This window comes from Triticum urartu, chromosome 4 (assembly GCF_003073215.2).
Source record: "Triticum urartu cultivar G1812 chromosome 4, Tu2.1, whole genome shotgun sequence".
Taxonomy (NCBI): domain Eukaryota; kingdom Viridiplantae; phylum Streptophyta; class Magnoliopsida; order Poales; family Poaceae; genus Triticum; species Triticum urartu.
The window spans coordinates 604,267,355-604,281,042 of record NC_053025.1 but is presented as its reverse complement, the minus strand read 5'-3'; the positions used below and the strand labels follow the sequence as shown (position 1 = coordinate 604,281,042).

General features: G+C 46.9%; 1 protein-coding gene and 1 pseudogene across 1 annotated transcript; one reads left to right on the top strand and one right to left on the bottom strand.

Moving 5' to 3' along the window:
• The first annotated feature begins 542 nt into the window (after positions 1-542).
• LOC125553109 (two-component response regulator ORR24-like) lies at positions 543-2,011 on the top strand. Its single transcript, XM_048716885.1, has one exon. It carries the CDS (start codon positions 555-557, stop codon positions 1,647-1,649), a length of 1,095 nt encoding a protein of 364 aa, XP_048572842.1. The 5' UTR covers positions 543-554; the 3' UTR covers positions 1,650-2,011.
• Positions 2,012-5,759: 3,748 nt separating this feature from the next.
• On the bottom strand, positions 5,760-10,385 carry LOC125554957 (annotated as a pseudogene).
• Between the last annotated feature and the right edge of the window lie 3,303 nt (positions 10,386-13,688).

The following is a 13,688-nucleotide window of genomic DNA, read 5'->3' as shown; positions in this document are numbered from 1 at the left end:
AAAAGTTTATAGGAGTTATAAAACCAACAGAATGACAAAACTTAATACTGAAATATGTGTAACCATGTATCTTCAGAAGAAAAAATTATATGTGACGAATGACCGAGAGAGTTGCAGACCTTGATAATTGGAGTAATGAAATCAACCAAGAAAGAAGGAACTTTGAGAAGCAATGGCCACTCTGAGTGGATGAAATTGATCAGCAACCCCTTGATGTGGGAGGCATTATGGTCCTGAAATTTCATCAGTTCGGTCAAGGTCACCATCGCCGATGGCCGCACAACCAATGTAGAGAGTGAGATAAGAGAGGCATGTACCAAATCATGAACCAAGTAAAATGCTTGTGATAATTTTATAATCAAATTGGGAATACCTACACCATACCTTATCATGATTAGCATCATGTAAATTGTGCTTCTTGATAACTCACATACTTCAGGCTTCAGGAGCTGAACAAAATGAGGTTTTAGCAATACAAACATGTGCTGGCAACAAAACTACAACAACTGCTCTTTCATAACCCAAATGAATGAAGCTATAACCTTGTTGCAAGGATGAACTCCCCTTCTGCATACGGAATGCATGGGTTGCTGTCTCCACAGTCGCAGCCACTTCACCTTGGCCATGCCCAGAATAATCTGGGCACTTCCCTGAACGATTTGGATGTCAATAATGGTAACCTGATCAGGGGTGCACACATGTCAACCATGGTGACTGGTACTTCTGGTAACTCTTTTGCAAACATTTCAAATGGTGCACCATTGGCTCCTACAAATAGGGCAGTTCAGTCTCTTGAATCAAACAACAGGCAACACCTTGGTCGGATAAATTCGTCTTCGACAGGCTCATTTAGCTCATTCGCTAGTGATTCTCCCCACTTTCCAGATCTTGGAAGAATTAGTAACACCTGGCAAACTGCAGTGCCGTCCAACATTCAGCAACTTGGTCAGAACGGCAGCATGTCCCAAGCAAGCTTGCATGGGAATGGCCCTAGGATGGAACCTGTCTCAAGCTATGCACCACCATCAAATCAGATTACATCTCTGGGAAATGATATGCAGAACCAAGTAGCACCACTAGCTAGCAATACCCTTCCAATGGTATTCAATCAGGGTGCAGCGCCATTCACCTTTGGAAACAGCACAAACTTGAGAGAGACGCTCAATAGCAACCTTGCGTTTAGCAATTCAGGCATCAACACTTCATTGCCAAACCTTCGCATTGACAATTCGGTTGTGCCAAGGCAGACTCTGGATGGCGGGAATACAGGCGGTGTTCCTCTCTGCAGGATGGCAAGATTGATCAGCAAGCTGTTGGTAATCAGCTCAATTACAACAACAATGATCTCGTGGGGACAAGTGGGCTGCAAAGGGAGCTCAGTGGTGGTCTGGATGACATTGTTGTTGACATGTTCAAGCCGGTATGATCCACTTTTGTATTTCATTTTCAGCAGAATATATCTTAATGCCAAACTTTCATGTATTTTGCTACTATTTTGCATCTACATAGTAAGTTTTGTCATTTTCAGCAGAATATATCTTAATGCCAAATTCAAAATTGAAGCGAAAGCCATATCTAGCAAAGCTCCAACAACAAGTATCACCCATACAGAGATGGTATTCAGGGCACACACTGACCGTAGGACATAACCCCTAGGATCGGAAAGCCATAGGAAGAATTAATACATGTTTTATTTTCTGTATTTCTCCATGTTCATTTCTGACTTCTCTCCGATTTCAACCTTCTAGATGGCTGCCGAGTTCAACCCAGTCCTGCTGCCGGAGTTTTGCCAGCCGGAAGAGACGATGCCTTTCGGCAAGCAGCTGATTCAGATCATCAAGGAGTTGAAGATTGCTCTGCCCTCTATCACCAGGACTCCTACCAACGCACTTCCGGCAGACACTCGCTATAGGATTGTGGTGCACAATCCAGGGAGGACTTTCGGAAGCTTCTCAGAGCCCATTGACTTCCAATTTACCTCGCCTACTTGGATCCTCGGGAGGGACATGGCTATTCATCATGCACTTGGACACATCCGGGAGGAGTACAGGGCCGAGCTCATCGGATCAGACCTCACCATGATCTCCCGCAGAACAGTAAATGGAGAGATCGTATGCATCGTGAATGACAACTCCATCATCACATATGTCCAAGACCTGGAGACTCACATCGGGACTCTGGAGGTTCAGACGCGTAGAAGCTTGAAGTGTTCAGGAAGCTGCTGTTCCATGAACTGGAGTTGGTGGACAAAGCACGCGAGGACCACAATGAGCATGTAGAAGTCAAGGACCTTCTGGAAAGAATCCAGAACTTGAAGACTTATATTGCCGCGATGGAAGAGAAGATGGACATGGGAGAAGATCTCTATCCGAGTAGTGACAATGGACCCGTAGTGAGCAATAATGAGGACTACGAGCAGAGCTCTGCTGAAGGACGCACCACCGAAGGACGCACACCGAAAGACGCACCGCCGGAGGATGCAAAGATATCTGAGTTGAACACTTAGTCATGACTGACCGCCATGTTACTTTTATATTATCGTTGATCAATTAGGCCGATGTTTTCAATTTGTCGTAAGATTTGTATCCAGAGTTTGAACCATGATTGAATTGAATAAATGAATGATTGTTGTGATAATGTTTGCGCATGCATATGGGTATTGTATTTTACTCTTTAGACTCTTATTCTATTCTAATTTCTTATCCACTCCAAAACATCAGATGCCTCCGAGACGTGACCCCGAATTCAACATACGGGTCAGGTTATCGACAGGGCGGGTGGCAATGGATTGTTGTTGTTGTTGTTGCCTTGGTTCTGGATGAGCATCTGCATCAAGGCATTTTGTTGTTGGATCAGTTGAGTGAGCTCCGGGGGAAAGTTGAATCCGGGGTCACGTCTCGAAGGCATATGATGCTTTGGAGTGGATGAGAAATTAGAATAAAATAAGGGTCTAAAGAGGAAAATACAATACCCATATGCATGCACAAACATTATCACACCAATCATTATTTATTCAATTTAATCATAGTTCAAACTCAGCATACAAATCTTACGACAAATCAAAAACATCGGCCTAATCGATCAACGATAAAATAAAAATAACATGGCAGTCATGACTAAGTATCCTCCTCAGATATCATTGCATCCTCCAGCGATGCGTCTTCCGATGTTGCGTCCTCCGGTGGTGTGTCCTTCAGCAGAGCTCTCGTCGTAGTCCTCATCATTGCTCACTACGGGCCCATCATCACCACTCGGATAGAGATCTTCTCCCAGGTCCATCTTTTCTTCCATCTCGGCAATATATCTTCAAGTTCTGGATTCTTTCCAGAAGGTCTTTGACTTCTTCATGCTCATCGTGGTCCTTGCATGCTTTATCCTCCAACTCCAGTTCACGGAACAGCAGCTTCCTGAACATCTTCAAGCTTCTATGCGTATGAACCTCCAGAGTCCTAATGTGAGTCTCCAGGTCTTAGACATATGAGAGGATGGAGTCGTCATTCACTGTGCGCACGATCTCTCCATTTGTAGTTTTGCGGGAGATCATGGTGAGGTCTGAATCGATGAGCTCGGCCCTGTACTCCTCCTGAATGTGTCTAAGTGCACGATGAATAGCCATGTCCCTCCCGAGGATCCAAGTAGGGGGGGTAAACTGGATGTCAATGGGCTCTGAGAAGCTTCCGAAAGACCTTCCCTGGAATGTGCACCACAATTCCTATAGCGAGTATCCGCCGAAAGTGCGTTGGTACGAGTCTCGATGATAGAGGGCAGAGCAATCTTCAACTCCTTGATGATCTGAATCAGCTGCTTGCCGAAATGCATCGTCTCATCCAGTTGGCAAAACTCCGGTAGCAGGACTGGGTTGAACTCGGCGGCCATTTAGAATGTTAAAATCGGAGAGAAGCCAGAAATGAACAAGGGAGAAATACGAAAAATAAAACATGTAGTAATTCTTCCTATGGCTTTCCGATCCTAGGGGTACTTCCTACGGTCAACGTGTGCTCTGAATACCATCTCTGTATGGGTGATACTCTGTAAGGTTGCTCGAGTACAGAAACACCTTGTTGTTGGAGCTTGTGATAGTATGGGTGATCTCCCTGGAAGCTTCAATCTGTCTGAGTGTGATGAAAGCAGGGTTGTTCAGATATGGAAAGACGCATCAGTGTTTTGGATCAGGTGCTCTACAATTCAACAAGCAAACACTACTAGGGAAAAGCTTATAGGTAGACACTTACTAGTACCGTGGGTTTATACCCCTTGCTACTGCTACTTACTAGTAGCGCGGGTTTATAAACCCACGCTACTACTAAGTTGATAGTAGTAGCGCGGGTTATAAACCCTCGCTACTAGTAAGTGCTCTCCACCGTGCCCCCGGGACATGCCATAGTAGTAGCGTGGGGTATAAACCCAGCGCTACTATTATCAACCCACCGACACATGTATAAACATAGCACACGGAGGCCCAATCCCAGACCCACACCCTCTCGATTTCACTTCTCCCTCCCACCTGAGATGCCCTTCCTCGCCCACCGCAACTGCCGACCTCACACCTCGACGTCTCCCTCAAATCCAGCGACCTCCTCTTCCACCGCAGCCCCCTCCCCTGCCCCTCCCTCCTCCTCCGCTACTGAAAGGAGAGGGAGATCTAGCAAAGCACTGCCCATGACGATGGCCAGATCTCTGATGGAGGCAACCCATGGCATCATTTAGGGTTTCGGCCCCAACTACGACAGCCACCGGTGAGTTGCTGCACCTACTCCTCTCTATCTCTCTCTTCCTCTTCTAATCATTGTCCCCTCCAGGATCAGCATCGGCCATGGATGAAGAGGACGATGACGCCAAGCAGCAGTAGCCATGGCTGGAATTTATTTTTTTAATTCCTAATTAGTTAGTAGTAGCGACGGTCCAGACCCATGCTACTACTAACTAGTAGTAGCGCGGGTGGCACCCACGCTACTACTAACAGAAGTAGGCACGCTACTACTACCAGTTAGCTGTAGCGCCGTAGTAGTAGCGCGGGCACCCGCGCTACTACTAGTCTTTTACCCCGCGCTACTACTAGGCTTTTTCCTAGTAGTGGAAATGTACAAGAAAACGAGTGTTGCTCATGTGCTACCAAACTCAGCAAATGCAATGAAATTTATTAAGATATAAACAATACTAGCAATATGCCTCTACTAATTACCACCGGAAGTGATACTATCAACATAGCAAATGGTTAAGTCTGAAACTATGTTCACTAGTATGAACATACGAAGATACCACTGAAAGTCTAAACTTATGTACAGTCATATGAACAAAACCCACAAAACCCGGGAAGTCTGAAAATATATTCAGTCGAACGAACATACTACTGGAAGCTGAAACTATGTTCAGAGGTACAAACGTACAACTAGAAGTCTGAAACTAAACTATGGAGATATACAAAATTACTAGTGTCAGGCAAAAGTGTTCCATAACTCAGCAAATGCAGTGAAATATATGAAGGTATGAAGACATAGGCAACACTAGAATATGTCATGGACGCAGGAAAGGCTGAAACCATCGACGCAGGAAATAGGAGGTCGTATGAACACCGTGTATCATAAACTAAACAAATGGAATGTGCAAAACAACCAATGTTAGGCTCGGATGCTCCAAAACTCCACAAGTGTAATGAAATATATGATGAAGCTATATAGACATAAAGAACATTGGCAATATGAATATAGTAACTATGACTGAAACTGTCGACAGGACAAGTCATGTGAAAGAAAAAGTATCTAGTTCCTGTTTTGCTTACCGGTGGTAGTAACTATGACTGAAACTGTCAACAGGGCATAAAGAACAATTGCGCTTTTCTTGTCTTGCTCAGCCTTCTCAACAATGAACTTGGCATGCTCAGCTTGGTGTGCAGCAACCTGTTCAGCTTCAATGGCATGAGTGAACTCTTTACCAAAATTGAGACTAGTAACGGACACACCATCCAGAGCAATATTGAAATTCTTAGCCTCACTGTCAAAATCTCCCTGATCTCCCTGCTCACAGCCTGCCATTACATAAAGGATAAGTTAGCAACCTATTCCAAGTAAGACCAGCTATTATCTACTATAGCATGGAAAACACGTACACATGGCAAACATGGTGAAGCTGTACCTCTCTCTGTGTGATTAGCTGACTTGCATTGTATTGGGCAACCACAGCTTTGAGTGCTTCAAATTATAGTTCTCCCTCAGGGTCCTGTACATAGTTGGTAGTCTCTTTGGCATGGGCCGTGTAAGAACATGAATATCAATTCTCACCTGCCCAAATTATCAAGCGGTATCAAATATATGCAGTGAGCGGCAGTGTAAATTCTACTTTTGAAAAGAAAAGAAGTGCATGACCACTAATAAATTCACATAGTCGGAATGATATAACTTGTTCAGCATCAGCTAACTGTCTTAAATCGTCATGGAAAGACATAATGATGAAGCAAAAGAAGTACTTGTGACTGCTGTTAACAGATTCAAAGCGAATGAGTTGACATGCTTATTCACAGGCAATATATAATGGTGACCACTGCTAATAAATTAAAAGCAAATGAGCTAAAATGCTTATTCACAGAGCAGTAGATGCTAGACAGTCCATAGGCTACAATGCTGTAGGATTTCATAGATCAACTGACATGAGCTGCAGTAAAATCCAAGTGAGTCAACAAAAATATACTTCATTGATGGCAGGTAAGCTATGACAACCATTGTCACGGTAACTCGACAATTAGAAAAGATTACAAAAAACCACAGAAGTACAGAAGTTTATGGTCCTGGGCATCAAGCTGTCCTGTGTTGAATTGTGTAAAATAACAGACAACAGATGCAATGCCTCGTAGAACTCGTAGCAGCAATGAAATTCGCAGCATGAAAGAAACAAGCCAAGATGAACAAGAAAAGGCCAACATACTCACCACATAACCGCCCAGACGTTATAAGCTACACATAGAAATAGTAGCTGACAGGTTCACTTGAAAAGCGCACAAACGGTTCACAGTAGCAAAGGCGTCTTTGTTGTTTTCAGGTCGCGAGTCCTAGAGACTAAGAGTTCATTCCTCTCAAAAGTACTCTTCTTCCATGGAGACGGCCAATGGTAACCATAACATGCATGACAAGAAGCGGTCTCATTTCTTCATGTTGCCCAAGACCTTGAGCGACTGGAGCCTAAGCAGCAGGTCGCCCGACTCCAGGAACACCTTTTTGTTGGAGGCTGAGATGATGTGGGCAATGTCCCTGGCGGCTGCAATCTGCCTGAGCGCGAGGAACGCAGGGTTATTGGCGATGGCATTACCAATGAGCAAGACGCATCAGTGTTCAGATACAGAAAGACGCGTCAGTGTTAGGATCAGGTGCTCTGAAACTCAACAAGCAAAATGTAGAAGACAACCAGTGTTGGCCTCAAGTGCTACCAAACTAAGCAAATGTAAGGAAATATACAAAGCTATGAAGATATAAACAACACTAGCAATATGCCTCTACTAACTACCACTGGATGACTGGAAGTGACACTATCAACATAGAATAAGTCTGAAACTACGGTCAGTTGTATGAACATACCACTGGAAGTCTGAAACTATATTCAGTCGTATGAACATACCACTGGAAGTCTGAAACTATGTTCTGTCATACCAACATACCACTGGAAGTCTGAAACTATGTTCAATCGTACAAACATACCACTGAAAGTCTAAAACTAAAGTATGGACATAGCAATCCAATCATCATATGAAATGTACAAATTTACTAGAGCCAAGCTCAAGCGCTCCCAAACTCAGCAAATGCAGGGACATATATGAAGATATGAAGGGCCTGTTCGGTAACACTCCAGCCCCGAACTCCACGACCGGAGCGGGCGGAGCGTGCCGAACGCATCAGCTCTGCGAATCTGTCGCGGGAGAGCGGAGCGGCGTGCAGTGCAATTTGACCGAGCGGCATGACCCTCGCTCCTCATTTCAGCAGAAGCAGGATCTGATCGAAATTACAAAATGTGCCACCGCCAAGTGCCACGAATGAAACGGTACGAATCTATTTTCTCCAGCGTGAGCAGTTGGTGCTCCACTCATGGATTTTCTTACCCACCTGAACAGCCCATACTTGACCGTAATGCGCTGCCAGCCCACGTTCTCACGGAGCGGAGCCAGCTGAACACAGGCGCTCCATCGGGAGAGCGCTTCCTGCGGGGAGCAGAGCGGAGCAACAGGTTTTTATGGAGTGGAGGGTTGCCGAACGGGCTCGAAGACTTAAACAACACTGGCAATATGCCTCTACTAACTACCACTGGAAGTCTGAAAAAAGGTGAAACCGTATGGAAACTATGTACCATAAACTCAACAGATGGAATGTACATTTCTACCGGTGTTTGGCTCAGATGCGCTACCAGTGTTAGGCTCAAATGCGCCAAAACTCAACAAGTGTAACGGAATATATGATGAAGCTATGAATACATAAAGAACACTGGCAATATGCCTCTGGTAACTATGATTGAAACCATAAACAGGATAAGTAGGTTTAGTAGTGTGAAAGAGAAATATCTAATTCCTGTTTTGCTTACCTGTGCCCTGACAATTGCACTTCTCTTGTCTTGCTCAGCCTTCTCAACAATGAACTTGGCACGCTCAGCTTTCTGAGCAGCAACCTGTTTGGCTTCAATGGCATGAGTGAACTCTTTACCAAAGCTGAGACTGGTAATGGACACATCATCCAGAGCAATGTTGAAATTCTTTGCCCTCTCTGTCAGCACCTTCCTGATCTCCCTGCTCACGGCCTGCCATTACATGAAGGATAAGTTAGTAACATATTTCAAGTAAGACCAGCATCTACTATAGCATGGAAAGCATGTACACACAGCAAACATGGTGAAGCTGTACCTCTCTCTGTGTGATTAGCACTGTATTGGGCAACCACAGCTCTGGGTGTTTCATGAATGATTGAAGGCAACACTCTCTCCTTATAGTTCTATCCCAGTGGGTCCTCTACATAGTTGGTGGTCTCTGGCATTGGTCGTGTAAGAACACGGGGACTAATTCTCACCTGTCCAAATTATCAAGCGGTATCAAATATATGCAAGGAACTGCCGTGTAAACGCTACTTTCAAAAAGAAAAGAAGCGCATGGCCACTAGCAAATCCACATAGTCAGAATGATATAACTTGTTCAGCATCAGCCAACCATCTTAAATCGTCACGGCGGCATATAATGACGAAGCAAAAAAAAGGTACTTGTTACTGCTGTTGAGATATCAAAGCGAATGAGTTGAAATGCATATTCACAGGCAATATATTATGTTGACCACTGTTAATAAATTAAAAGCAAATTAGCCACAATACATATTCACAGAGCAGTAGACACTAGACAGTGCATATGGTACAATGCCGTAGGATTTCATAGATCAGCTGACATGGGTTGCATTGAAATCCAAATGAGTCAACCAAAATTGACTCCATCAACGACAGGTATGCGGTAGCAGCTGTTGTCACAGCAACCGGAAACTACACATTACGTGTACCAGACGCCACCCACCTATCAAAATTGATAAACACTTCAGATGTGTCCAATCCTATTACAGGGCTCGGAAATGACAATGCGACGACCCTTTACATGTATCAGACCCCATCAACCTGTCCAATTTGCTATATGCACGACCCTGTTACAGTCTACAATTACACAATATGCTCAGAAATGACAATGTCAAAGCCCTTTACTTGTACCAGACCCCAACCACATGTCCAAATCGCTCGCAAATTAATCACTTCACATGTGTCTGAACCTCAAACAGGCTACACTTGCACAACATCAACATGGACAACTAAAATCGAACCCTCTTAAACATGGATTTGGCTCCCAGGTAAGCAATAAATCACGCATCTGTTCTAGGCGACGAGGCATCGAGACAGGAGAACGTTACCAATCCCGGCTCCCGAAGGTGTTCTCCACCAGCTTGGGTTGGGTCGTGCGCAGACGTCGTAGATGATCGGCTTCTGGAGCCACTGATGACGATTTGGGTCCCCTCGGCGTACACCTGCACGGAGCAAACGCCCAAGGGCGACCAGAAATCAACCACGGACCAATCGCGCAGAAAACAACAGCGAGCAAGCAAAGCCATCCAAGGATCGGCCCGAGGGTTACCTTTTGCTTGATCCCCTCGAGGCGCTTGAAGACGACTTGTGGCGGGGCTTGTTGCCCCGCGCCGCCCAGCAGCCCGAGCCTGACCAGCGCGCTGGACCCCGCCGGAGCGCTCGGCGTCCGCGCCCCCATTGAAGTTCGTCGCGATCGCTGGCTCGCCGGAGTGGGGAGGGGCGGCGGAGGCCGGGGTTTAGCTAGGGTTTACTCGGCCGATTTGGGGGAGAATGGGATCGGGAGGAGGAGGAGGCGGGCCGAGGAAGAGGTAGATGGGTCCGGGCCGGAGATCGGGGACGCCCGATTTCAAACGGACGGCACGGATGGGAGAGTCGGGCAGCTGGGCCGCCGGCTTCCGGTTCCGGCGCAAGATAGTCTTGTGCTCATGACTCATGGGTCCCGCACGTCAGGAAATGGTTTTGGGGCATTTTTTTTCTCGCGTGTGACCGGCCGACTCGCGCAGGTGTAATTGCAACACGCGGGGCTGGATCAGATCGGACGGCCTCCGTGAATTCCCATCCACCACGAAAGAACCCTGGGCGTCCGATGAAGCTCACCTGCTCCCTCTATATTAATACCACCGCCGCATCGAAATGGCTCCAATCACTTTCTCTTCTCGGAGCCACCTCCTCCTCCTCCACGCTCTCCTCGTCGCGCGTCTCCCGCCACCGCCTTCGCCGGAGAGACCCCCGCGGGCGTCGATGGGCAGAGGAAAGTAAGCCCTCTTTCCCCTCGCGCGTTGTGCACATCTACTGCTCAGCTGCTCTGTTTCGCGCATGACGGATTCGATTTGTTTGCTTTGGCGCGGCGCATGCGACACGGAAAGGGGCACCGGAGGAAGGTCGAGTGCAAGGACGGCAAGGCGCACCGCCCGGCATTCCAGGCGAAGAACGCTGCGCTCAGGAGAGTGCACGGGACCGGGTACGACCCCGTCCGCGCCCTCATGGCCGAGCTCGAGCCGTTGGCCCTAGAGAGGGCAGCGGCGGCGGCCATGGAGGAGGCAGCGGCAACGGCTAGGGAGGAGGAGAAGGCGGCGGCAGCAGCCAGGGAGGAGGAGGAAGCGGCAGCCGCCCTCGAGGTTCCCGACGACGAGGCTGCGGCGGCGGCTGAGGGGCAGGATGATAGACCCACTTGGGTCGTGTAGGCTAGATCTTTCCGGTAGACCTACCTTCTGCTGGTGCAGACGAACTCGATCCAGCGTCGGCCATGGTGAAGTAGGGGCCGGTGATGGCAGAGAGATGGCGGCGGTGGTGGAGCTTCCCGTGAGCGCCGCGCTAACCCTAGATCGGAAGGGATTGTCGGTGGGGTTTGTGGCAGCGATTAACCTCGTAAGTCGTGCCCCGGCCCCCACCTCTGTTTATATAGCGCGGGTCACAGGTGTTGGGGAACGTAGTAATTTCAAAAAAATTCCTACGCACACGCAAGATCATGGTGATGCATAGCAACGAGAGGGGGAGAGTGTGATCTACGTACCCTTGTAGATCGACAACGGAAGCGTTAACTTGGTTGATGTAGTCGTACGTCTCCACGGTCCGACCGATCAAGCACCGAAACTACGGCACCTCCGAGTTCTAGCACACGTTCAGCTCGATGACGATCCCCGGACTCTGATCCAGCAAAGTGTCGGGGAAGAGTTCCGTCAGCACAACGGCGTGGTGACGATCTTGATGTACTACTGCTGCAGGGCTTCGCCTAAGCACCGCTATAATATTATCGAGGACTACGGTGGCTGGGGCGCTGCACACGGCTAAGGAATAGATCACGTGGATCAACTTCTGTTCATGGGGTGCCCCTTGCCTCAGTATATAAAGGATGGAGGAGGAGGAGGCCGGCCAAGGCTAGGTGCGGCCAGGATGTGGAGTCCTACTAGGACTCCAAGTCCTAGTAGGAGTCCACCAAGAAGGGAGGAAGGGAGAAGGAAGTGGAGGAGAAGGAGAGGTGGCCGGCCCCCTTTTCCCTAGTCCAATTCGGACTAGAGGGGAGGGGGGCGCAGCAGCCCCTTGGCCCTTTCTCCTCTTCCCACTAAAGCCCGTCAAGGCCCATTGCTTCTCCCGTAACTACCCGGTACTCCGAAAAATACCCGAATCACTCGGAACCTTTCCGATGTCCGAATATAGTCGTCCAATATATCAATCTTTACGTCTCGACCATTTCGAGACTCCTCGTCATGTCCCCGATCTCATCCGGGACTCCGAACTCCTTCGGTACATCAAAACTCATAAACTCATAATATAACTGTCATCGAAATCTTAAGCGTGCGGACCCTATGGGTTGGAGAACAATGTAGACATGACCGAGACACGTCTCCGGTCAATAACCAATAGCGGGACCTGGATGCCCATATTGGCTCCTACATATTCTACGAAGATCTTTATCGGTCAGACCGCATAACAACATACGTTGTTCCCTTTGTCATCGGTATGTTACTTGCCCGAGATTCGATCGTCAGTATCTTAATACCTAGTTAAATCTCGTTACCGGCAAGTCTCTTTACTCGTTCCGTAATACATCATCTCACAACTAACTCATTAGTTGCAATGCTTGCAAGGCTTATGTGATGTGCATTACCGAGAGGGCCCAGAGATACCTCTCCGACAATTGGAGTGACAAATCCTAATCTCGAAATACGCCAACCCAACATGTACCTTTGGAGACACCTGTAGAGCTCTTTTATAATCACCCAATTACGTTGTGACGTTTGGTAGCACACAAAGTGTTCCTCCGGCAAACGGGAGTTGCATAATCTCATAGTCATAGGAACATGTATAAGTCATGAAGAAAGCAATAGCAACATACTAAACGATCGGGTGCTAAGCTAATGGAATGGGTCATGTCAATCAGATCATTCAACTAATGATGTGATCCCGTTAATCAAATAACAACTCTTTGTCCATGGTTAGGAAACATAACCATCTTTGATTAACGAGCTAGTCAAGTAGAGGCATACTAGTGACACTCTGTTTGTCTATATATTCACACATGTATTATGTTTCCAGTTAATACAATTCTAGCATGAATAATAAACATTTATCATGATATAAGGAAATAAATAATAACTTTATTATTTTCTCTAGGGCATATTTCCTTCAACAGGGGCTCACCAACCATAGTTTGGTTGGGCGCCCCCGATCAGGGCGCGAGTCAAGGGCCCGTTCGACCCGTTGGGTTCGAACGGGATAGAGATCAACCTAACATTCTCCCCCTTGATCTTAACTTTACTTTTAACTTTATACTTTCTAGTTTATTTGTTTCATCACATATTGGTACATAGAGCATGTTTCATCGTCACAGCTTAATCGCCGTTAAAATCATACAGCTACAACATACGTTATGTTCAGAAGCAAATTCTGTTCCTTTTGGGCCTATCCAGAAATCATAAGGCTTTCCCTTAAACCCATGTCGGCTAAGTGTTCCTTGAACACATTGGGTGGTAAGCCTTTCGTTAGCGGATCCGCAAGCATATCCTTGTCCTTATATGCTCGAGACTTATAGTTTGATCCTGGATTTTATCTTTCACAACATAATACCTTATCTCTATTGTTTTGGCAGCATTACTCGACTTGTT

Bases quoted from the DNA above. Each gene is read 5' to 3' on its own strand.
- LOC125553109 (XM_048716885.1), top strand. From the start codon at position 555: ATGAACTCCCCTTCTGCATACGGAATGCATGGGTTGCTGTCTCCACAG.